This window comes from Protopterus annectens, chromosome 6.part0, assembly GCF_019279795.1.
Source record: "Protopterus annectens isolate FY-2018-M chromosome 6.part0, PAN1.0, whole genome shotgun sequence".
Classification (NCBI taxonomy): domain Eukaryota; kingdom Metazoa; phylum Chordata; order Ceratodontiformes; family Protopteridae; genus Protopterus; species Protopterus annectens.
Genome location: NC_056737.1, coordinates 1320099480 through 1320126570, shown reverse-complemented (window position 1 = coordinate 1320126570; position 27091 = coordinate 1320099480). Strand labels below are relative to the sequence as shown.

General features: G+C 40.7%; 1 protein-coding gene across 1 annotated transcript in view; it reads right to left on the bottom strand.

The window, feature by feature from the left end:
- LOC122804788 (protein mono-ADP-ribosyltransferase PARP14-like) overlaps positions 1-27091 on the bottom strand; it is a gene marked incomplete in the record, with an annotated part of 1493437 nt that overhangs the window by 607453 nt on the left and 858893 nt on the right. The window contains 1 exon segment of the mRNA XM_044074882.1: positions 22502-22595. Within this exon segment, the coding sequence (XP_043930817.1) occupies positions 22502-22595 (94 nt within the window).

Below are 27091 nucleotides of genomic sequence, written 5' to 3'. Positions count from 1 at the left end.
CATTAACAAAACTGAGAGATGATTACTTAAATTTAGGCTTAAGAGAGCAAATAAAATGACACCCAGCTAAGGTTAGTTCAAATAAATGGATACAGTGGTTTAATAACTGAGCAGTGACTGCATGGAACAGGTTACCATAAAATGTAATACTGGTCTCAAGTGTTGATTCACTATGGACCACATCCAATTATTTTTGCAGGTAAGAATGGCTAAGAAGATAAGTGTTTACAGCTGGTTGTTGCAAGAAGGTGGAGACTTGCAGACTTTGGGAAGCAGCATTACAATCTAGGTCACGAAGATGGTGCTGGCAAACCACAGTGATATCTCTCACTTGTGTAACTCTGTGAAAGGAAGTATGATCATGAGGAGGGAATAGCGAATAGCAGTGTCTCTATTAATGTTAGTGTTCACATTAGCCACTGGGGTGGAGATTAGGAATTATTAGAAACTCCCTTATGATGGCATCACAGACTGACTAAAGAAGTGTCAGTGTCAAGGAAGGGGTGAGCCATTTAGTAGTACTTGAGGTTTTACAGGAGCTCTGATGGTGTTGCTGCCCATTTCCTGTGGGCCCTTGGATGCTAGCCAAGACTGCCACTGGGAACTGGAGAGCTGTTCTCAGTGGCCATGTTGGCATGGATTTGGAAAGAATGGGATCAAGATTTGGAAAGAAGGGGATCAAGATTAAGTGAATGGTGGCTGATCGTGGACACCTTTGGAAGAAATAAAGCATACAAAAACAAGATGATGCAGGAATAACTACTTAAGTATCTGACCAATTGCACAGTGAATTTTGGTTTTACAGCCTACATTGTTGCCTATTTGGTCTAGACTAATTCATGGCAGTAATTATGACCTAGTCCTGTGCCTGCCACACGATCCACTGTTTGCACAGTCCCCGAGTTCTAAGGGAGGAAGGTTAAGTGTCCTGGGGGAGAATATGAGAGACATATTTTTGGACACAGCTAACACTAGATTACAGGACTGAAGCTGCCTTGCTATGACCTGACTGGTAATACACAAGCCTCTTTGCCTGGTCCAAAACCCTTAATAAATTGGTTACATACAAAGTAGGAATTCAACATTGGAAAACTCAGCAACAGCACGAACCTTTCTGTGAAAAATGAAAGATTCTGCTACATATGAAAAGGAGCCCAAATAACTTGTGGATATTGTAAAGAACTGAATCAAAGGAGAACCTAGCAGACTGTGGGTGGTCTAAAGTTCATAGGTACTTACTAGGCTAACAACCACAAGGGTCTTTTTAAGCCTAGCCATGCATCCAAAATCTCTGACAAGTTCTGGTACCTTTGATAAGTGTAAGCAGGGGATTGAGAGAAGAAACATTTACAAGCAGGGGTCTGGGAGATGAACCATTTACAGGTTGCCTATATCCATTAGACACATAGGTACCAAACCAGGGATGAAATTCCTGTTCACCATCCAATTGTCCAAGTTAAACTTGAATTGGTTTAGGGAGGTACTCTGGTTTACATGGATGCGGAGCCTGTTTCAGAGACAGGGTAGTCTCTGGGATACATACCTGTCTTTCCAGCAGGTTCTATTTATATTACAGGCAAGGTTTCAGTCTTTATAATGGATAATTCTGGTACTGTTTGTTTTGGGGATATGCAGGAGGTCCATCACAGTAGGGTTTGACAATGCCCTGTATTGTCAGGCATAGATCTCCCCTCAACAACCTGTAAGAGACAGAATACATGGACAGGGTCTTGAGGTGGTCCGCATAGGACATCATACTTATGCCCTGTCTTCTTTTAGTGAATGTCCTCTGTGGACATTCCAGTTGTTGAATATGCCTGGTTAGTACATACCGCAGGGGGCATTGTACTCAATGACAGGTCTGATGAATGGCGAATACAATGGAACAATGACTTCCTTGGACCTAGATGCCATAACTTTCTTTATAAGTTGTGCAACACAGAATGATTTCCTCACTACTGTAGAGGACGTGATGGTCAAAGGCTAGATGACTGTCTATGTATCCCTCACAGTCCCCGGCTACTGGGTTATCTCTAAGGGGTGTGTTGTCAATATGATAGTTATCAGGGGTGGATGACTTCCCAGAGGATATCATTATACATTTCTTGGCATTTAGTTTTAGTCCTTGGCTCTAACACCAGTTGTTTATCTGTGACAGGTCTTCCTGTATTGTGTCAAAAATGCCTTGACCAGGTCAAGGTAGGCAGTGTGAACCATTTTGTCTTCATCCACTGTTTTGACCTTCTCAAAGAAGTCCACTAGGTTGAATAGGCATGACCTAACCTTGACAAAGCCAAACTGGGTTGTGTCCATTGTCAAGAAAGTTGTTATATCATTACTGATCATTTTCATGATAAAACTTAAGTTGGTTTTGCATACAAGACTAGTGAGACTTGTAGGTCTGTAGTTTCCAGGGTATGTAGATAGCCCACCTGTGTGCAGAAGGATGATGGCTACTGTTCTCCATTCATAAGGTATGAAGCCTGTTTGGAGGCTACAGTTAAATAGCAATTCCAAAGGGCCTGATAGCTCATGTTTCATGCTATTTAGAAGGCATCCTGGGCTATTGTCTGGGCCCATTGATGCAGTGTTCTTGGCATTAAATGTTCTTGGCATTAAAGAGAGCATTAAGGACCCGTTCCCTAGTGATAGAAGGGGGAGTTACATTTCATGGTATTTCCTGAGGGAATGTTCAGGGGGAGAGAGGGGTAAAGTTGGAGATGAATTTATCTGCCAGTAGGTTTGCTATATCTTCTGGCTCAGTATAGGTGGCAACATTTACAATGAGCTCTGCACACAACTGTGTATTGCCTTTGAGGTTGTGGACATAGATGAAGAATGCCTTGTGGTTTCCTTGGCTTGAGAGGCCAAATTTACCTCAAATTTAGCTTTGGTAGACTATTTGTCCCCCAACTTGTTTAATTTGATATGAATGCTTTTAGCCTGCTAAGTGCTGCACCTACTAATTTTTGCCATGATTTTCTTCCTCCTGTTATACAGCCTGTTGATTTTGTGATTCCACCAGGGTGGCCTGTTTGAGTTAGTTCTATACTTCTTCCTGGGGGGTACAGCTGCATCTATGCAGCTATTAACATGCTTGTATATGGTTTCTGTGAACAGTTCTGCATAGGCAGCAGTGCTCTTGGGGTTTATGGGGGCTTGAAATTTTGCCAGGTTATCAGTTAATAGCAGGAAATTGGCCTTAGAGCACTTCCTGAATATTTCAGAGTTAGCTGGGGGTCCGGGTTTTATTTTTTATTTCAAAGGAGATGATTTTTGGTCTGACCTTACCAAGGAAGACATTACACTAGGGTGTGTGCAGCACTCTCCCATATTAGTGGACCAGATCCAGTATGGTTGCACCCCTGGTTGCTGTACTGGCAATCTGGTCCAGGTAGTCTGCGCTTACAAATTCCAGGAATCTCTGTGGTTGTTTGGTATCATATAGGATTCCCAGTTAATAGTGGAGTAATTAAAGTCACCCATGAATATGTTATTGGGTTGGATGGTGAGGTTTTCCAATAAGTTTAAATACATGGTATGGGTTTTACTGGGTCAAATAGGGTTACCTATAGCTCGCAATGAAGTGGTATTGGATTTTACTTATGGTGATTTGAACATGGAGCAGCTCAAATGCATTGTCCTGTTTGACCAGCCTTGAGGTATATTTATTTTTGATGCATGTCTAGACACCTCCACTTTTAGTCCCTTGTCTGTGTAGTAGCTGGTCTAAATGTGGGGAAGGCATTATAGCCTTGCAGTGATATTCCTAAAATTTGTTTTGAACAAGAGACTGAAATGTACGCAAACGTTGGATGAGACTAAAAAAGTGAACTGCTGTAGTGGCTGAAATCCACTACCAATGAGACTGATTGCAGGGGATTTAAGATTTTCTTCTAAATAAAAGTTGTATTGGGAGATAGCACATAAGATTAAGGCTAGGATTAAGGCTATGAGCTACAAAAAAGTTGCTTCCTGTAGCATAGGTGTGAGTCTTTCTCTCTCCATTTCCCTATTGTATGACTCTAAGTCACTTAGCCAGACAGATGCTCCTGGGCCAGACCTAAAGAGTGGGCTTACTTGATAAGTGTATAAAAAACAACTTCTATTAAGTTTTGGTTTAAAGAAGCTATTCTCTGACAGAAGCAACCTGTCTTAGATGAAAGACTGACTAAAACACAATATCTTTACATCCATAGATTGCCATTTGTGGAAACAAGTTAAGCTGCCTATAAGTCAATACATTTTCTATTTACATATGTTTTATTTACTTTGCTTATATTAAGTTAAGTGAATCTGTCTGAATACTCTCTTCAACCACAGCCTGAGCCAAAATGGCAATATGCAAATATAAAACATGACCATAAACAAGCAAAATATATAAAAGTAACAAACATAAAAAATTGACAGTGCTACTTATATGTAGAACTGCTGACCTCCAGTAATTGTATTCACAGTAAAATTAAATAGGCCAAACAAAAACATGAACAAACCACCAGTACAGCAATGGTGAGAAGATTTTTTTAATTAATAATCCAAAATACACATGGCAAAATACAAACAAAAAAAAAACTTCTAAGCATCTTCATCCAAGCAGAACAGGAATTTAGACAAACAAATGAGTAACTTTCCTATACTGAAAGAAATGCATTTGATTTATTACATTTATAATAAGATCTCTAACTTGTTGAAAATACAAGGAGTATACTGCCACACATGTTGTACCAATCAGATAGAACGATGTACAATACTCAGGTCCAGTCTCAGAGCTGAAGGGTTTATCCAATGGAAGAGGAGAAGAGGTGAGGGTTTTTGCCAATAAAGAATGGGTCAGTCATGAGGGAGAGTTAAGTGGCCTTGTCCTATAATGGAGAAGCACTCAGATCCTATTGTGGAAATAACAGTGGTGTGAAATGGGCACGATCCCAAAATGTCTACAAATCTGGGCCATCAAATTACTTTATTAAAGAAAGAGATGAGAAAACGTTTTGCTAGGTGTGAAGAGAACTCTACTGTGTGTAAAAAGTTATACCTTGAAGTATGCAGGAAGCAATGAAATGGGGGTTAACAGAGATCCAAACAACCAGAAAAGGTAGATGAACAAAGAAATCAAAGGGAGGATGATGTAGGATATGAATAGGAGATACAGGAGCTTAAGTTTAAAAGTCCTGGAGCGAGAAGGTTAAGAATGTGGAGAAGAACAAAAAAGGATGTAAAAAGAAAACTGACCAAAGAGCTCACGATGAATGCGGTGTGTCAAGAGATCAGGAGCCTTGAAACTTAAATGATGCAGTAAAAAGAAAAATGTGAGAACATGTGCACTGGGTACCACTGGGGAATGTGCCAGCATATGTCTACTCCATGAGCAGTACAGAGAAAAATTATATACATCAGGATTGCTTGCACGACTGCTTTTGTCCAAATAGAAAAGAACTGCTTCAGCCCATAAAAGATTACAATTTCACCTGCACGTAAGTTTATTAGAATCCATACATTCTCGAAAAATATCTGAAAAAAAGGGCTTAATTCTACACAACCTGCACTGATCAAACAATGTATATAATATAGTCCTATGGGCCAATCACTTTGCTGTAGGGTTTACCCAAAGGGCGTGGGGCACAGGTGACTCTCTAGCCTGCAAAGACTGGGCCAATCATGTATGACAGCTACACTCAGTCTTTCAACGTGCAATGAACTCATCACATTCTACGTGTTGGGGATGATGCCAGAAAGTCTACAAGACTAAGTTGCCACATATCCTATTTTGAAGACTTGTTATTATGTGAAGAGAGATACGGTCCGATACAAGTTAGAAGCTATAAAAAAATGGGAGGGCGGTTGATACTGGGTGTAATAACAAAGATTATAACATTAGATAAAAAGAAGCCAAGCCACAGTAACAAAAGATTAATATGAGTTTAAAGAAATGGGATTGTGACAGGTCTTGGGCAAAGAAGGTGAATGGGGTGGAGAGGGAGCCGTGATTAGGAAAAGTAAAAGTCCATTATGGGTAGGTGCTAAAGGGATATAGCAGATATGAAAAACAGATTCAAATACTGGTTATGGGTAAAGAACCATCATGAAAATAGGAGCCTTAAAACTCTAAAAAGATGCAGAGAGAAAATCAGTGTAAGCATTTGTGCACTGGCAGCCTTAGGGGTAGGGGGAAGTGTTTATTGAGGTTCTTTTATCAGGACAGCTACCACTGGAATTTAACTGTAAAACTTTCCAGATCCATGTTAAAAGCTTTCAGCAAAACAAATGAGACAGGTTTATTAACAGCCCCATTGAGACATTATTGTAAGAACTGCTGCACACTCAGAGTAACATGTCTCAAAACCATGTATTCAACTGGATGTAGAAGAGAATTTAAGTACCTTTTATCTGCACTTTTTTCAAATACAGTATTTTAATTGATTTATTTGTGTTGCATTGAATATTAACTGAAATGGAAGTTTTGACACTGTTTTTTCAGTTATTGCTTGCTAGATTTTTATTGCCTGTTAGTAATTGCAGGCGGGGGTAGTCTCATTCATTGATATCCTGTCATTGCCTATTTAAGTGGTACATTTTGGAATATTTTCTGCTTAAAACCTCAGCTTTGGCCGGCTAACATCTAGCTGTATTCAACTGGACGTATAAGAGAATTTAAGTACCTTTTATTTGCACTTTTTTCAAATACAGTATTTTAAATGATTTATTGGTGTTGCATTGAATATTAATTGAACTGGAAGTTTTGACTCTTGTTTTTTCAGTTAGTTCCCCACCCACCTTCCCTGTTTTTGTTTTGGTGTTAATCTTGGTGGCTTTGAAACTGCCCGCCCCTCTTGTAAATTTGTGTTTGGATACTACTCCTGGGCCCATCTTATTTGCTCACTCAACTGAGTGCAGTGAGATCATATTCTGATTTCAGGCACTCCTACTGTGTACAAAGAGAGCATCTGGGAAAGAAAAAAAATTAAGCTTGTTTCCTGCCTTTCCTGTAAGTGGTTTAGACTGTTTGTAGGCTTCTGAGCCCCCAAGCCTTTCTGTGTTGGAGGGAAGCCTAGCTTAATTTTGTTTCTTAAAACTAGCCAGTTTTCTAGTTTCAGCACTCAAATCTGTTTCTTTGAACTCAGCACTTGTTCAGAACTCGTTGTAAAGCACTAAATAAGCTGCAAATTACTACAGCACTCAACTTTCCTCACTTGTCTAGAGGAAAGCAGTTTTTAGTACTTAATAAATAAGCACATATTCAAGCATGTCTAAAGGTCACCTCCTAGTGTTTTCTCCTGTCTACCTGATGAATCTGGGCATCTTGGGGCAATGCAGCAATTGCCTCATGTACACAGACAACCCTCTCCTCCCACCACCCAACACTACAACCCGTGAGAGATGCACTTATATATATCCAAACTGGAAGCAAAGCTCTTTACCAAAGACTGGAATAGACAGTCAAGAGGAGAAGGTAAACACTTGCACCACACCACACTCATCACATAGCCCCTCAAAACCTACACCACCAAAACACACATAGAAACAGAAAACACACACCTACATTCGCAGAGGCTCTCAATAAAAACCTGTCCAAGCATCTGGGACCTCCAAAGCAGAAATGCAAGCAAACTCCACCCCCCAACACAACCCAAATGAGACAGCCCACAAACTCAGTGTGCCACTCAACCACAGCCCATAAGGCATAACAACGTACCCAACACTAGTCATAGGTGACTCTATAGTCAGGCACACTGATGTTCCACTCACCAGGCTAAACAAGGAGAAAGTTACTGTCATCTGCCTGTCAGGCGCCAGGATCTGCCACAACACACGCACTCAGGTCACTCCACAACAAGTACAAATATGACACTGTCATTGTCCATGTTGATGTGAATGACCTGAGACATACCTCCCTGGACTACATGAATTGAGATGTACCTCCCTGGACTACATGAAGAGAGACATGGAGGAGCTTTCCAATCTTGTAGCCCAGGCAGGTATGACCCTAACCCTGAGTAGCATCCTGCCATCACCCAGAATGATACCACAGTACAAGGACAAAATGATTGACTTCAACAATTGGCTAAACTTCTGGTGTCATTCTAAGCGGATCCAGTATTTGTCTGCCTGGAACGGCATGATCGACAGATCACGATGCTTTGCCAGAGATGGCCTGCACCTGTCGCTCTTGGGATTCCGGATACTGGTTAAGGCTCTTGCCACCCCTATAGTGCTTTTTTTAGGCAAGGTTCAAATGACAAATTCACCACCGTAACAGGTACAAGCAAGCAAAATCTGAGGGTAATGCTACTCAATGCTAGAAGTCTAAACTTCAAAATGCACTCACTCGAGGCACTCCTTAAAATGGAGAACATCGACATCTGTGCAGTGACAGAGACCTGGTTCAAAGCTCCAGACAGCAATCCTGCATTACCAGGCTATAATTCATACCACACCTTTCGGCCACCTAACCCGGAATGAAGCACAGCATAATGCACCCGAGATTATCCAAGTGCAACTAACTCTGGGCAAGACTGCAATCCAAATTGTAGCTTGTTACAGACCCCCCACCATGTCCTAGGATTCCCACTACTCATTTCTTGATACACTGGAAAGTATTAGGGTACAACCCAACACCCTAATAATGGGCGATTTCAACTACCCCACCATTAACTGGAAAAACTACTCATGTATCAGCTCTTTTGCTCAACATTTTCTGGAATTCACAAATTCCAAGCCTCGGATCAACTTATTCACACCCGCACCAGGGGCAGCAATATCCTAGACCTGGTCATTACCAACATGGGCAACTGGTTTTCCACACTAGAGGTCAATTCCTCGTTGGTCAGATCAGACCACAAGCTAATCACCCTAGACATCCGCATCCCGCCCCCACCCCCAATTAGGGAAACCACCGTAAAAAAAACTTCTCCAAAGCCAACTTCACACATCTTAAGACAGAAGTGGCAAACTTCATGACACCCATGCAGACGGACAACAGAGGTACGACTGCGGAATCCTACACAAATGCACTTTATAAGCACTTACACAATGAATCATGCTATCCCTAATAGAACCAAGATGCTATCCTCCAAAAAAAGGAAGCCAATCTGGTGGTCCTCTGCCATAAACAAACTGTACAACAGAAGAAAGAAACTGTTGCAGAAAGAGTAAAAATCCCATGACTGGAGGAACTCCCTGGTCAACCTCAGTAAGAAGCTGAGATCCCTCATAAAATCCTCCAAAGCTAGTTACGAAAACAAAATTGCCACTGACTCTAAAGACAACCACAAATCATTCTATATCTATGGCAAGAATGTCAATGGCAACACTCAGATCTGCTCAGAGCTACAGCACAATGGCACTAAATATACAGAACCAACTGATATTGCCAACATCCTGGCAGATAGGTTCAGTGCTAACTTTACCCTCCTCCTCACCCCCTAGAGGGCCCATCTCTATACCGGAAGAATGTAAAGTTCCTGTAATCACGGCTGTACAGGTAAAATCACACTCTCCAAAGCCAAGAACACAGCGTCCATGGGACCTGACAATATCCCAGGCTGCGTTCTACATGAACTACAGAATGAACTGGCACCCTACCCATGTTCAGTCATAGCCTCACCTCAGGCTTTGTGTCCACTGAATGACGCACCATGACAGTTATCCCACTCCACAAAGGGGGAGCCACGATGGACCCCGGGAACTACCGCCCCCTTAGCCTGATGAGCCTGGTCTGCAAGCCCATGGAACGTATCATCATGGAACTCAAAGACATTGGTAATCTCCAAACTCTGAACCCTACCCAGTTCGGATTTGTAAAAGGCAGATCATGTCTCCTAAACCTGAATGACTTCTTTGAAGCAGTCACCAAAGCCATAGATGAAGGTAAGGTGATTCACACAGCTTATCTAGATCTCATCAAGACTTTCAACACCATCCCCCACTCGAATTATAGATAAGCTCACTAAACTAGGTATAATTCATATGTCAAAAGATGGGTTGCCAACTGGCTCATGGACAGAACCCACACTGTAAAAGTAGCAGACTCCAAATCTGACTTCAGACCAGTAACAAGTGGAGTACCACTTCTCTGAAGTACAGGCTAACACAGAAGGTCTTTGGCTAACAGTTTGCAGATGACTGCAAACTAGGAGCCATAATCGAAACTTCTAACGATGTGGACATATTACAAAAGGGTCTCACTGAGACAGATGCCTGGTGTCAAAGCCATGGCCTGAAGCTCAATGCCAAAAAGTGTATTGTCATCCCTTTGGTAAAAACTCTGTACCCATGAACTACCACATAGCTGGTAGTCTACTTAACACCGAAAATGTGATGAGACCTTGGGACACAGGTGGACAGTAGTCTCTCCTTCGATAATCACATCGCCACAGTGATCAGGAAATCCTTCTATGTGGCTCACCTCATCACAAAAGGTTTCTTATCCAGAAAAAAAGAGGTCATTGTTCCCCTCTACTCATCACTCATTAGATCCATTATAGAGTACAACGCCCCTTTTGGTATGTATCTCACAAGACATCTACAACAATTGGAAAGGCCACGGAAATACCTCACAAAGAGGATTACTGGCCTCAAACAGATGCCCTACGCAGACCATCCCAAAAAACTCCAGCTTTAATCCGTCGCATATTGCCTACTCAGAGGCGATCTCTGCCTAACATACAAAGCTGTCAAACCCAGAGCTGTTGGACATGCTCCACTTAAAGAAATCCCAATCCCTCCGAGTTACACACTCTAGGGACCTAAACCTTGTCACCACAATAAACAGAACATGCTGGAGGGATAGATTCCTGTCCCAAAGATTTCCCATACTCTGGAACAGACTACCTATGTCAAACAGAGCTCCTCATTAGTACTCTTCAAGAAAAATCTTGATGACTGGGTGGGAAATAGGAAATTCACCCTAGGGATCACTTCTTTGGCTCTGCTCAACAGGAGCACAGGAAAATAATTTTCTTGGGTGGCGAAAGCCAGGGTACATTTTTGGCTAGGCTTATATAGGCCCTAGGGCCAATAGCCTAGTACCCACCTATGAACCTAAGAGACCTTGGGACACAGGTGGACAGTAATCTCTCTGGAACAGACTACCTATGTCGAGCAGAGCTCCTTTTTAGCATTCTTCAGAAGGGGTCTTGATTGGATGGGAAGTGGGGGGTTCACCCCGGGGATCCTTCTGTGGCTCTGCTGGACAGGGGCGCAGGAGGGTGATTTTCTTGGGTGGCAGAAGCTGGGTGCCTTTATGGCTAGGCTTATATGGTCTCTGGGGCTAATAGCCTAGTGCCTACCTAAGAACCTATGAACCAAAGAGATATCATATGGGCAGATCCAACAGGTGAAGAAGAAAGTGTTAAAACAGTTAACTAGGTATGGTTGTTATGTAGCCCTCCAGCAATCTAAAAAGATTCTGGATCCTATAAGTGAGAGAAGTCAGTGATGTGTCAACACAAAAAGCTGACCCCTCCCCCAAGAAAATCAACAGATGTAGGGAAAAACAAATCAGAAATTTATGTAAAGGTGAAATGGCTCAACAAAGAAAAGACGGAGTAAAAAAAAACAGAAGCAGGCATAGCAGGACTGTAATGGTGAAGGAAGAAATAAAAAACTGAATCGAGAATGGCAGAAGCAGCAAATGACAAAGAAAAATTAGATTGTAAAGTTCTGGTGACTGTCTAAAATACTGTGTTTAAAAAATAGATTGAGTGTCGGCTGAGTGTGGAACGAGAAGGAAAGTAAAATGAAGGAAATAATTTAATGAAAAGGGAATAGAGAATGGGAAAGCATCTGCACCCAAGTAGAAGTGCCATTCATTCAAATGTTAAAAGGTTGCCTTCAACTACAATATTCAAAATATAAACAGAAGTAGTAGAACATTAGAACTACAGTAAACATTTTGGGTACCAGAAGTGCTAAACATTAAAAAAGTCATGAAGGAATTAGGAAACTGTAGGGTATTAACCAATGAATGAATCAGAACTCAAACAGAAGAGGCCAATCAGGCATTGATTTGCTCAGTGGCCAAGACCAATCCCATGTAAGTATTAGGATCCTTAAGGATATTAAGTGAGGAGATTAGCTCAGTAAATCTCCAGTGCCCTAACACCAAACTAACATAGTAAAGAAAACAAATGTGCAAATGTTGAGGGGTTCAAACTGACAAGAAGGTCTAAGTAATAGCGAGTCAAATGCACATGGAAAAAAAAAACAATGCCAGATCAAACAATCAACACATCACATTTTGGAAAAATTGAGCAAAACTGGAAATACGTTAGATGATAAAGGGAGAGGACAAAGGATCTGGAAAAATCCTTAAGGATCATGTGTGACTATATTTGCACTTACCTACAGTCTGTCTTATTCTTCTGGAATGACAGGATACCTTCCTGCACTTTAAATCCAATTTACTGGATATTCTGTTTCATTGTGTTATTTCCTGCTTGCAAATTTTGGCTCTCCACTGACTTATGAGGGCAGTACTTCCTGTATTTACATCAACACTATGTCACTATGTGATGCAAAGTTAGAGCTTTGCTACAGTAGCAAGTTGGGTTTCTTTCCTTTTTTTTTTTTGTAAGTAAATATCATACCAATGTTGCACACAAGCTGACTGCAGTATGCTCATTTATTCATGGAACACATTTTGCATCAGCAAGCATTTTGAGGACAAAATTAATTATAAACTATGAAACTAATATCTAACATTAGTGGCAGTCTGCAATCCTCACTGATTTACTGTTAAATTGAAAGCCTTATGAGTGACAGGATAAACATACGACGCAAAATCATAGGCATCCTGCAAAAATTGTGGACAGATAAAGGTGAGTGACATTAGGCAAGATCAGAAACAATTAGGAGTTATGGATTTTGTTCTGGATGTGATGAGCTTGTGTTGCTTAACAGTGAAACAGAAACAGCCTTTATATTCACATAAAAGCAACGCATAATGCCTGGGGGTTTGAAATCTGGATTAAAACTGAAAACTGGACCAAATGAAAGTAAAACTTCTCCAGTCTGAAAATCCTCTCTTTGTACACCTTCCTCTCACTGACTAGGTAATGGACTTTGCTGATTTCCACATGATGTCAGCATATCAGCAAGGAAGCAAAACTTCCTGCAGAGTAATAAATGAAGGGCATTTTTTGAATGAGATCTTCCTCGAAAAAGAAATTAAAAATGCAAACTTAAATGACAGAAAGACAGCCAAGGTAAGCAACTATTGATGAAATGCATTTTTCAGAACAGATAGGCTACATTAATTAATTAATTTATTTATTTAAATTTGTTGACCGGGAGTGTCCGACTGGACGTGGGTCCATTTTCAGTGGAGGCCCGGGGAGAAAAGCTCCACAGTAAAATAAACAGACAGTAGTTACATTGGATTACATAGTGATTAACAATTTAACATAGAAATTACTTACAACATATTTACAAATGAAGAACATAGTACATCAGTAGACAACTAGAATCTTTATCTGTGAAGTACATAACAGGCATTAACAAATGTAACAATGAGAAGTTCCCGCTGTATAATAAGTACTAGGCTTATGAGCATCTGAGCTTGCTATCATCAAGGTAGTTAGTGGAGGTGAAAGAAAGGTAGTAGTTGCATGGGGTGGATGATATTAAAGTAGGAGTTGCAAGGGCATAGCCAGCATGTTTTTAGGTGCACTTTTAATAAAGTTTTGAAGTTGGTGCATGATGGTATGGAGGTAATTGTGGGTGGGAGTGAGTTCCATAATTTGGCTATGGCGCAAGAGAATAGTGCTTCACCAGCAGAGTTATTGGCTTTAGTGATCTGCAAGTGATTTTTGTTGCTGGATCTTAGTGGTCTGGTGGTGTGATAGGGTTGGAGTAGATTCTGGAGGGATGGGACATTTAGTGGATGGTTTACTAGTTTGTGGGTGAGTGAGAGTTGATACCACTGAAGGAGGTGAGGGAGTTCAAGCCAGCCCAGTTCAGCAAGTGAGAGACAGTGGTGACTACGGTAGGATGCCCCTGTGGCGAATTTTGCGATTTTGTTGTAGCAGGTCTCTAGCTTGTTTAGATCACATTGCCTTAGGTTGGTATATACTGGAGGCATAAAGTAGGGTGGAGATAAGGTGGGAATTTGCTATTGAAATCTTTGCTGCTTTGGTGAGAAATTGTTTATTTCTGTATAACGCTCCTAGTTTTTTGTGGACTTTTTTTATGGTCATGGATATGTGAATGTCAAATTTTAGTTTATTGTCTATTTCCACTCCTAGCAATTTGGTGTGTTCAGTTGGGTATATAGTGGTGTTGTCTTTTGCTGTGATGTTAAAGTGAGAGTCGTTTTGAGTATGTTTGGTGGGTTGGAAGAGGAGTAGTTTAGTTTTGTTTGGGTTGAGTATTAATTGGGCATTGGATAACCATGTTTCAACAGAGGAAAAGGCTTCCTGTGTGACTTTTTGCAGTTTGGGTAGGGACTGGGCTGAGCAGATGATGGTAGTGTCATCTGTGTATTGGATGAGTGTGCCATGTTTGCTGGCAGAGGCTAGATTATTGGTGTAAACAGAGAAAAGTAGGGGTCCAAGGATGGATCCTTGGGGAACCCCTATGGAGACAGGTAGTTGGGGAGATGTGTCATTCTGCCATACAACGGATTGTTGGCGGTCAGACAGGTAACTCTGAAACCAGTTGGTGACTGATTGTGAGAAGGATAGGTTATTGAGGACAGAGATAAGTTGTTTGTGTGGGACTATGTCAAATGCTTTAGATAGGTCTAGGAAAGTAGCAGAGGAGAGATAGCCATTGTTTTTATGCTGAAGGATAGTGTTTGTAAAGGAGAGTAAGGCAGTGGTGGTGCTATGGTTTGGTCGGAAACTATGCTGAGTACTGGAAAGGAGGTTGTTAGTAAGGAGGTAGTGTGAGACCTGAGAGTGTATGCATCTCTCTAGTATTTTGGAGAGTGGAGAGAGAATAGCTATGGGGCGGAAATTGGTTAGTTCTGCAGAGGGTCCGCCTTTGTGGAGGGGAATTATATGTGAGACTTTCTACAATGTGGGAATGTAACTTTCTGACAGAGATCGGTTAATCAAGATGGATACTGGGTAGATATTCACTTGGGAGGTTGTCTGCTGCTAATTTGGTGGGTTTAAGTTTAGTTAAGAGTTTTTTTATGTTGGAGGCAGGTACAGGAGAAAAAGAGAAGGCAGTGGGGAGATTACTAGTTGAAGGTGTGGGTTGGAGGGGAGGGGGGTTGTGTTTTTAGCTAGTGATAGTATGGTTTGGGTGAAGTGTGTGTTGAATGAGGTAGCAATATTTTCTGAGGAGTGAGGGATGTTAGGAGGAGGGGTACTGACTTTACCTGGGTGGAGGATGGAGTTTATGGAGGACCAGAATTGTTTGGGGGCTGTGTTGTGAGGAGTCTAGGGCAGAATGGTAGTATTGGAATTTGTCCCGTTTTATTAGCTTTTTGACTCTATTGCTTAGTTCTAGGAATTTCTGTCTAGCTGTGGGGGTTTTGGGTTTGCGCCAGTGCTCCCAGGCTTTATCCCTGTTTTTCATTTCTGACTTGGTGGTTTTCTGTAGCCATGGGGAGGGTTGTGCTTTGGTTCTGGAAAATCTTATGGGGGCATGGTAATTAAGGATGTTCAGGAAGGTAGTATTAAAAGATTCAACTGCGTCATCTAGACTGAGGTACTTTAGAGCATGCCAGTTACATTCTTTGAGGGATGAGATGAATGTGGGTGGGTTAAAGTTTATTTTTTTACGTATTTGACGATAGATGACAGGTTTAGCTTGGTACAGGTATTTTTTGAGTAGGAATGTTGGGGAGTGATCACTGAGGCTATCTGATAAGCAGCCTGTTATATATGACTGGGGGTCTTACTGACTAGTATCCAATCCAGGGTAGAGTGCTTGCTGGAGTTTTTATTTATCCTTGTTGGTGACTGGACTAGTTGGGTGAAGCCATGAAGGTGTACATGACGGGTTGGATTGTTGCCAGAACAGGATTGCCAGTCAATATTGAAATCACCTAAGATGATAGTTTCTTGGGGGAGATGGTGGGTAGACCAGCTGAGGAGGTTTTCTAGTGGAGGGATGTTTTGGCCAGGTGGGAAGTAGCATCCAGTTATGTTGATGGTTTTGTTTCGGTTAATTTTGAGGTTGGTATATATTATTTCTTCACTGCCTATTTGTGGAGCTGATGATTTTAAGATCTGGATGTTTAGATGTTGTTTAAATATTATAGCTACACCACCTCCTTTTTTGTTTAGCCAGTCTACTCTTAGTATGCCGTAACCTGTAGGGAGTATTTGCTCACTGGTAATGTGAGGTTTTAGCCAGGTTTCTGTATCTGGGGAGTATAAGTCTATGGTGGCATGGAGTTCATGGACTTTGTTGGATATACTTCTAATATTTAGGCTTAGTAGAAGGAAGTCACTTGGCTTTCTATTGGCTATAATATGGGAGAAGTTGTGATTTCTAGTCTGATTATGAGGATTGGGGTTGGAGATGGTAGGGCCAGGGTTGGGGTGGATGTCTCCACTTAGGGCTAGTTTTGATATGCATGAGATTATTAGTTTTCTCAGTTTTTGAATGTGTTTGTTTATAAGGGAATTTTTATGATTGTTCTCTGTGGGTAATAGGTATGGTGGGAGGGTTACTATGTTAAGTTGTAGGGATGCTTTACGTTTGAGTAATATAGTTGGTAGAATATGTGGGGGTGCATAGGGATGGTTCTTGAGCTGGTGGGAGGGGAGCTGAGTATGGGTGAGACATGGGTGGTGGTGTGAGTAGTAGTACAGTGGTAGTGGTTGAGTGGGGGAATGATGGAGCTTTGATAGGATGTAAGATATGCAAGGAGAATGCATGCAGTGAGCAAAGGAAAGGTATGCTTGTACATGTCAGTTGAGGAGGTGTGATAGTAGAGGGAAAATGGAGGAGGTAGTGTTGGGTTAGCGCTGTGGTTGGCTATTGGAAAGATGGGAGGGGTTTGAGTGCAATAAAGGTGGGACCACTGGGGGCAGGAGGGAATAGGGGCAGGGCGGGAGCCAAGGTAGAGACCCTGTTAGGTTCTTGTATGAGGGGCTGGAAACAAATCACAAAGCAAGACAAGTATGTGTTAAGAACAATCACAATTGACCAAGGACTGCTCTGAAACTGTAAGTCTTGTCTTAATTTCTCAGGTGGAAAACCAGGATAACCTTGTATCAGTAGGCTACTGTGGTATAGTTTAAATAAACAAACACACAGTATTGATCGGTTATGGATACTATTTGCTAACAGAAGGGAATAAGAGAAAGTGGAAGATGTGTGTGGTGGTGGTGGTGGTGGGGGGGCTGCTTACAGCCAAAGCACAGTGCTCTCCAGGGGAAAATGAAGATTGGCTCAAACAGTTAGACACATACTCAAAGTTAACTGTAGCTGTTTGCAGACAGTTCAGACTCCAGCTGCACTTTTCTTATAGGAATGTTAAAGGTGGTACCGCAGTTGAATACTTAAGAGTGGTGTTAGGTCTAGAAAAGAAGAGTACAGAGAGGAGTAAGCACTTTTCAGATGGTAAATATATATTATAAAGATTATAAAAAACACACTGAGCAAATAGCTACCACATGCAATGTCCTGAACCACTACTTAGTATATGCAGATACTGAGCCAATTGGAAGAACATTAGAAAGCAAAAACCAGACAGTTATGCAGCCACAGATAAAAATATAGTGAGCAGCAATCTGTCGTGGTTCTCTAATGTGATTCTATCCACCAGTAACAGCACAAACTTATAGAAATAATTTAGACACTAGTATGAGCTGTCTACACACAACACTATTACATGAATAACATTAGTGAACAAGGTGCAGCTATGCAAATAGACCATACATACTATTATACTAGTAACAACTTGGTGCATGCCATAGTAACATCAAAAATAAAGCATAAAACATATTAGATGTCGAACACAATTCAACATAAACATATACAGTTGTAAAATGTCTAATACACTTCAACATAAACAGGCATTTAAAGTTGTAAAACACTTACTGGAGAGACACTGAGCCTTCATGGGGCCTGTAGCAGAGTGGATTGTAGTTTTACAAATGGTGCCTGCCACAGGTAATATTTATTAACTCTGGGATTGTATTGAGGTAATAAACAGGGAAGGGGAGGGGAGAACAAGGGTGTGAGCAGGCAGTTCTTTGTACTGCTGCTAATGAGCCAAAGCAAGAAAAGTATGTGTTAAGAACAATCACAATTGACCAAGGACTGCTCTGAAACTGTACGTCTTGTCTTAATTTCTCAGGTGGAAAACCAGGATAACCTTGTATCAGTAGGCTACTGTGGTATAGTTTAAATAAACAAACACACAGTATTGATCAGTTATGGATACTATTTGCTAACAGAAGGGAATAAGAGAAAGTGGAAGATGTGTGTGGTGGTGGTGGTGGGGGGGTTGCTTACAGCCAAAGCACAGTGCTCTCCAGGGGAAAATGAAGATTGGCTCAAACAGTTAGACACATACTCAGTTAACTGTAGCTGTTTGCAGACAGTTCAGACCCGGACTGCACTTTTCTTATAGGAATGTTAAAGGTGGTACCGCAGTTGAATACTTAAGAGTGGTGTTAGGTTCAAAGTTAAGTGTAGCTGTTTGCAGACGGTTCAGACCCAGACTGCACTTTTCTTATAGGAATGTTAAAGGTGGTACCGCAGTTGAATACTTAAGAGTGGTGTTAGGTTCAAAGTTAACTGTAGCTGTTTGCAGACAGTTCAGACCCAGACTGCACTTTTCTTATAGGAATGTTAAAGGTGGTACCGCAGTTGAATACTTAAGAGTGGTGTTAGGTTGGAGAGACACTGAGCCTTCATGGGGCCTGTAGCAGAGTGGATTGTGGACATTGATTTTGTCAGCTTACACATTATCTTTAACAGTCCATTCTGTGTTCCTCTCAACTGTCCAGATTTTCACAGAATGTCCAGAGTTTTGCCTGATATTTTTAGTCTGTTTCTCATAAAATTGTAGTTTCCTGGCAAATTATTGAGAACTGAATCCAGAAAATAACGATACACATTTGAGTTTCAAACTTCATATCCTTCAGAAAATTCATGCTAATGCAAAACCTGTTATTCTACTAACTTTCTAAACTTGTAAGAGCAATATTTAAAAAAAATGTCCCTATTTTTTAGGCCTTTGCCCTCCCATTAGTTGTGCCTTTCTCCAGATTTCTTGCTCCAGATTTCTTGCTCTAAGAGGTTGAGAGGTATGCCATTCCGATTGAATTAAATAACAGGGGTACAAGTCTCTAAACAGACCCAGCGTCTATGTGGAAGGCAGGTAAAAGTGGAGATGTCTGAGTAAGGAACAGTGCACTTGGAAGGCTATACCTGTAGGAAAAACATCAGGTCAGGTCAGCTTTACAAAAGGTCTGTTTCTAAGATGAACTGGCCTGCAAAATCAAGACAAGCCCACTGAGAAAATGTTCCAGGTTTTTGTTCCAGGCTCTCTCTACAGTTTGAATAAATCAAGAAAGTTTATTGTACTGTTTGTAACATTTGCCTTGAAAGAATGGTATCATTTCAATGGCAATTAAGGAAAAACTGGTATACAAAACAGTCTAGGATTATTGTGTCCAAGACAACAGTGGAGAAACCAGGAGAAGGAGGGTTGCTTTATTCTCATTACGTAGCTATGTCATCAATGATATTAAAGTTCTACATTATTGTCCTGCCCTTTTTAAATGTCTATTTCTGCAGAAAAAAACAAACAAAAAAAAAACGTTTATACAGCCAGCTAAAACATTTCAGCCAGTTAAGGAATGATCAGATACTGTGCTGGAGGATGCTTTTATTGTGTTCAAAATCTTCATAAGTTTACTCCAGCGAAATTTGAGATGACAGTGACGTGAACCATTTTCTCTCTCAAAGAAACTTAAAATAGCATAAAAATACATTATATGTAGGAGTTAAAGACTGATACTGTGATCAGTTCCTTCCAAGTCAGCCAGAGGCCGCTGACATTGTCCTTGACTTGAGAAGTAAATGCCAAAAAATACACACTCAGGTCTCAGACTACCTCCTTACTAACAACCTCCTTTCCAATACTCAGCATGGTTTCCGACCAAACCATAGCACCACCACTGCCTTACTCTCCTTTACTAACACTATCCTTCAGCATAAAAACAATGGCTATCTCTCCTCGGCTACTTTCCTAGACCTATCTAAAGCATTTGACATGGTTCCACACAAACAACTCATCTCTGTCCTCAATAACCTATCTTTCTCTCAATCAGTCACCAACTGGTTTCAGAGTTACCTATCTGACTGACAACAATCCGTTGTATGGCAGAATGACATATCTCCCCAACTACCTGTCTCCATAGGGGTTCCCCAAGGATCCATCCTTGGACCCCTACTCTTTCTCTGTTTACACCAACAATCTAGCCTCTGCAACCAAACATGGCACACTCATACAATACACAGATGACTCAACCATCATCTGCTCAGCCCAGTCCCTACCCAAACTGCAAAAAGTCACACAGGAAGCCTTTTCCTCTGTTGAAACTTGGTTATCCGATGCCCAATTAATACTCAACCTAAACAAAACTAAACTACTCATCTTCCAACCCACCAAACATACTCAAAACAACTCTCACTTTAACATCACAGCAAAAGACAACACCACTATATACCCAACTGAACACACCAAATTGCTAGGAGTGGAAACAGACAAACTAAATTTTGACATTCACATATCCATGACCATAAAAAAAGTCCACAAAAAACTAGGAGCGTTATACAGAAATAAGCAACTTCTCACCAAAGCAGCAAAGATTTCAATAGCAAATTCCCACCTTAACTCCACCCTACTTTATGCCTGTCCAATATATACCAACCTAAGGCAATGCGATGTAAACAAGCTAGAGACCCGCTACAACAAAATCGCCAAATTCGCCACAGGGGCATCCTACCGTAGTCACCACTGTCTCTCACTTGCTGAACTGGGCTGGCTTGAACTCCCTCACCTCCTTCAATGGTATCAACTCTCACTCACCCACAAACTAGTAAACCATCCACTAAAGGTCCCATCCCTCCAGAATCTACTCCAACCCTATCGCACCACCAGACCACTAAGTTCCAGCAACAAAAATCACTTGCAGATCACTAAAGCCAATAACTCTGCTGGTGAAGCACTATTCTCTTGCGCCATAGCCAAATTATGGAACTCCCTCCCACCCACAATTACCTCTGTACCATCATGCACCCACTTCAAAACTTTACTAAAAGCGCACCTAAAAACATGCTGGCTATGCCCTTGCAACTCCCACTCTAATATCACCCACTCCATCCAACCACTACCTTTCTTTCCACCCCACTAACTACCTTGATTATAGCAAGCTCAGATGCTCATAAGCATAGTACTTATTATATAGCAGGAACTTCTTATTGTAACATTTGTTAATGTCTATTATGTACTTCGCAGATAAAGATTCTAGTTATCTACTGATGTACTATGTTCTTCATCTGTAAATATGTTTGTAATTAATTGCTATGTTAATCAAATTGTTAATCGCTATGTAATCCAATGCAACTACTGTTTATTTTAACTGTGGAGCTTTTCTCCCCGGGCCTCCTCTGAAAATGGACCTACGTCCAGTCGGACATTCCCGGTCAACAAATGTAAATAAATAATAAATAAAATAAAAAAAGGAGCAGTCCTAGGACCTATCCCTGAGGGACTCCACTTAGTGAGAATCTAACACTACACCTCTCGCTTGTGAGGTAAACACTATTAAGATAAACCACATCCTTTAAAGTAGCAGAACCAATGCTGGCTGCCCTTCTGGTCTATTTTAAGTCTATCCAATTTCCCTTTTAAAGGTGGGAATCAAGCTCTGTGCCTTTTGTCTGTGAGGTAAACACCTTGGCCCTTATACCAACCAGTAAAGGATACTATTGCACATTTCTTGGCATTCGGTTTTCGTCTATGGTTTTCACAACAGCTATGAGTTCTAGAAAGGCCCACTTGGTGGATCTTGGTATTCTCAGGGAACAACTGATTAAAAAAATGAAAATCTACCATGCTACCCACTATAAGCACACATGTGCCCAACCTCTCCAGCAATAGCCAACACTCATTCAAACATATACACACACAAAATACCACAGACACTCCATGCTATACCAGTCAATCTTTACACCACACACAATAACCAAAACATTTTCACACTAAACCAATCCCCACTATACCGCAGTCTCACACACAGAACTAATTTGCCATTTTCAATTGCTTGATCAGGACATACCTGAACCTATGATGCAGCTTGGAACATTAAATGAACTGCTCTCGCAATCAATTTAAAATTTTTTTATATATGTATAAGTATGTGTGTGCATGCATATGTGTTTACATAGACAGCACACACCTACAAATGTGCTGATACAAATGTATAGCGTGTACATATTATGAAGCGGTAGAATCCACTACTTGAGCACTGTCAAGCTTTAATATCTTATACAACTACTATTTAGCTAACAAACATTTACATACCTGACTGATGAATGGGCAAATGTGGATTTGAGACAGATGTGGATGCAGATGGGAGTGAAGAGCTCTGTAAAATGGCAGATGGCTGAGCTGTGGTCTGAAACATTAAACATGCCAAGAGAAACACAATTAGTCCTCTTGTTATTTCGGCAGCACTTAAAATATGCTGTTATGAAGACTGGAGACATTATTCCAAAGTGCATTTCTTCTCTACTACATCTTTTTAATAAATTTTCACAGTCCTTTAATAAAATTACAGCAACAACTATTCTGCAACAAAGAAGGAACATTCTTGCCTTCATAAACTGGCAAGGTTTGTGCATTCTGGAGCTTAATACATAAACAGACTCTTACTAGCACAGTTAGAACAAGCAAAATATTACTGTTATGAATGTATTTTAATCAGCCCTATTTGCCATCAAATGAAATCCAATGTTAATATCCATAAACTACATGAATGTGATAATCCATTTACTGTAGTATTTAATTTGCACCTTTCACACAAATCTCACTTCATGCCTGCCTTTCTTCTTTTTATAAACTCTGAGGAATTAGTGATTCATGGATATTTTTTTTGAAGACTGAATTAAAGTCCCTTTCTGTAGCTTGTTTTGTAAAATGCTTTGGGTAATGTCTCAGTGGGATTCATGAATGTCACTTTGCAATGTAAATTAACAAATTGACAAACAGGAATTGTAATGAGTTTAGCAATGAAATATAGTACTGCACATTGGAATTCAAGTGCATTTTCTGCTATGCTATATAGAAGAAATGGCCAGTTCACAAAGTAAAGGGTCATTAGCTGTAATACTGTGGTATAACGGGATTCTTATTATACAAGAAGGCCAGACGGTGTGGACTGAGTACATAAGCAACTATGACAATGCCATAACCTGGTCCTACACCACTTTTAGGAGTGGTGGAGTGTTTGTACACCTCCTGGCACTTCAGCTCCTGACTACCTTTCCCTGCAAGCATCACTACTCGTAATGTAGTGTGTCCTGCTGGAGAATGCTGCACAACACAAGCCATATTGTTGCAAGACAACCTGGCAATATGACACTTACATGCATAATGATGCATGTCTGAATTATTGACCATGCACAGACTCACAACAGTGGATGACTTGCACTTTAACATTGTGATTGCTTATCCAACCTTCACTGACCAGGTCTGTCCAGGTAGGCTGGTGGCCTCTCTTCAGGGGAGACCGGAGGTGGCATTTCTACTACTAGGGAAAATGTGACCTGGGCATTGTCCCCTACTCCAGTTGATAGGTGCTGTGGGAACTTTTCATCCACCTGAGCTCCCACCAACTCAAGCAGATGGAAGCTCATTTTAACATGTCATTTCAAAGGACAAATTAAAATAAGTGTGGTGTAAAGCATTTTTGATTTATACCATTCAGTACAAACATGCATATTATATTATATATGTTTGCAATCATTTTGTTGAACGACATTTACACAAATTTCAAAATCGTGTAATCACATAGATGACTGTTAAAAACAGCAAACCACAACCTTCCGAATGCATAAAAGCAAAACTGAGTGGTTCTTGCAAACGTTCACTTTAACTGTGATTTTAAAGCAAAATTCAAACTGGTTTGAATGCTGAACATCATTTTTACCATATTCAGCATATGGTAAAAACAGCATTCAGATTTTCAGCCATTTGAGTCGATAAAATGTATCAAATATTGTGTCTTTCAATGAAATGATAGTAAACCACATTATGTGTGTGTGTGTGTGTGTGTGTATATATATATATATATATATATATATGTATATAGATATATATATATAAAATGTATATCTATGCATATATATCTATAGCTATATATATTTATCTATATGTATAGACATACACACACGCACACACTAATCATTCATGACTATCTTTTATCTTTATTCAAAATGTTGCCTTTTCACGTATTAAATGTGAAGTATCCTCACTTTGTCATTTGGGTCACGCCAGCCAAAGTCAGATAATGACCATCATTTGCCATTTTCCTATTCTAGGACACTGGATCTCTCTGTACCCCTTACCCCTCTTAACTCCCTTATTTTTTTCACTCCTAGTGCTCTGCCACCTTGCTCACATTCCTGTACTTCTAACCCATTCCCGATTTCTTTGCTTACTGAATTCTTCTGTTCCTCCTGCATCACACGATTTAGCCATTACTCATTTTGCCTTTTCACCTTTAACTTCAGCTTAACCCTTTCATCTCTCTCCCATCTCTTCTCACACATTTCCAACTCAAGCCAGTCATTAAAGCATAAAGAAAATAAACAGACCAATAACCAATGCCTCCCCGCTCTCTAATGCAACTCTTTCTCCCACAACTGTTTCACCATTTCCCATACATTTTTACCTCTGATCATTGCAATCCCAAATGTAATTAACCCAAGTCCACATTCCCATGCCTCCAGCATCTATCTTCCAGCCGCCACCTCTCTCGCTTTACCCTCTCATTGCTCTGTATCATCTGTTAGGGAGATACCAATGTGCATACCTCACTGGCCAACACAAATTCGCTCTCCAACAACCCAGGTTTTTCCCAAAAGAGCACAAACACTCTACTCTCTATTGCCCAGTATTCCCACAACTTCTTCATAGACCTCTTTGCTCTTTCTTCAACCAAAGATTTGTATCTTACCCCCCCCTTTCCTCCTGTTAACATTCAGGCATTCCTCATCAACATGTAATGACTTGTCTTTTCCTCACCTTTCAATACACATCTCAGCCCTGCTTACTAACATTTTGTTACCCCCTCCCAAACATTCTTAGGCAGAGTAACTACCCTGCCTTATGTAAATCATATGTGGCCATTACATCCCTTCACCCCCCTTTCATACTTCCTTAACTACATTGCTTAGAATCTTAACCCCCCCCTCAATGCCCATCTGCATACTGCTATACACAAATTCCCCATTCTCTCCTTAGTTCCACAGACTACTATGTACAAAGTCCATCCCCATCATCGCAAAATACAACTCTCCCCAGATATTTCTTAATCATTTTGTTCATATTTTTATCTGTTTACTATCGTCTGGATACCCTACATTCCCTTCCTCCCACTGCATCCACTTTAGACTCATGTTCTTGTACCTTCTCAGTCTCAGTACTACATTTGTTGCCAGTACAAATCCCCCTACATCAGGCATATCCTACCCTGAGCCCTCTATACATCTCATCCTTTGCAGTCCTGCCTTTCTTTCCCCTCAATCAAATTTGTCACATCACCCCTGTAGATTTGTCACTCTCTTATCTTGCTAGCTTCCCACTACATGCCTTGCTAAGCAAGACAAATGTGGCAAAATAATGCTCCTACAACCTCTACTCTCCCATGCAGTGCCATAATCCATCCCAAACATTCAGTTAGTACATGAATCTGTTTTCCCATAAGCTCTTCCATTTCTTAATCCTAGCCTGTTCTGTTTACTGACATATTCTGAAACTAAGTACTTCACAACCTCCTGCCTATAGCAACACTTATCTACCCCTTTCCCCCTCATCTGCATCTCCAGTGACTTCGAGTGGAAACACAGCCTAGGACCCTCATCAAATTTAATGAAAATATCGAAATAATTTCTCTGTCAGCCGCTACTTTAAATCCTCAAACTACATCACAAGGTCATCCACAAAACATTGAATTTAGACCCTTTGAATCCAGTTCTAACTCTTTGTACACAGTTTTTTATTGCAATCTAGAAAACCCTGGCAATAGGGGACACCCTAGTTTCTCCTTCTAATTCTACCTTCTGTGATCTGCCTGTATTGATTAGAAGTCTTATCCATGGCCTTTTATGCAGTTCCGTTCCCCCCATTAAGCCACCTGCCTTCCCCAACATTGTCTCAAAATATCAGACATGTACCCCCAGTCCTACACTGCCAAAATTCTTTTATATGCCCATTAAAACTATGCCAGCATTCCTTTAGTACAAGCCTCCTACATATCCTGTAAACTTTAAGCATGTTCCTCAATATTTTTTTGGCAGAATTCCTTTTATACATCCCACTTGCTACTGCCTACTGCCTCAGTTAAACACGCTACTTTTGCAGTCAAAATCCAAGCATACCGCTTTGCTTCCACATTACAGAACAAATCTCCTCTGCAATTTGTTGGTTCTGCCACCTGCTGGCTTACCCTGGCCTCATGTATGGAGCCTGGCATAATCCCCTCTTCCATAATCTCATTAAGCAAATCTGCTATATTTTCCTTTACCTGCAGCTGTATTCCCTTATAAAGGTGAATAGGCTTTTCATCCTGTCCCCCTGATGTGCCCTTTTCAAATACTTGATAACCTTCTACTATCCCATTCACCCTCAGTTTTCTTACTTATATTTTCTTATGTCAGATCTCAACACCTCACCTTTCCATTCCCAAATCCTAGTATCTAGTTTTAATTTGCACATATTCCTAGTTATCTTCACCCCCTCCTTATATCTCACTTTTGGTGCCCAGGGCTTTTTTCCTGCTCTTTAAGCTTTTAACAACAGAGCCTGACATTCACTTCACTCTGTGCTCACTATTTTGCTCCCCTTTTAACAAGTTCCATTTACACCCTAGAATCTCATCTCTTTAAGCTG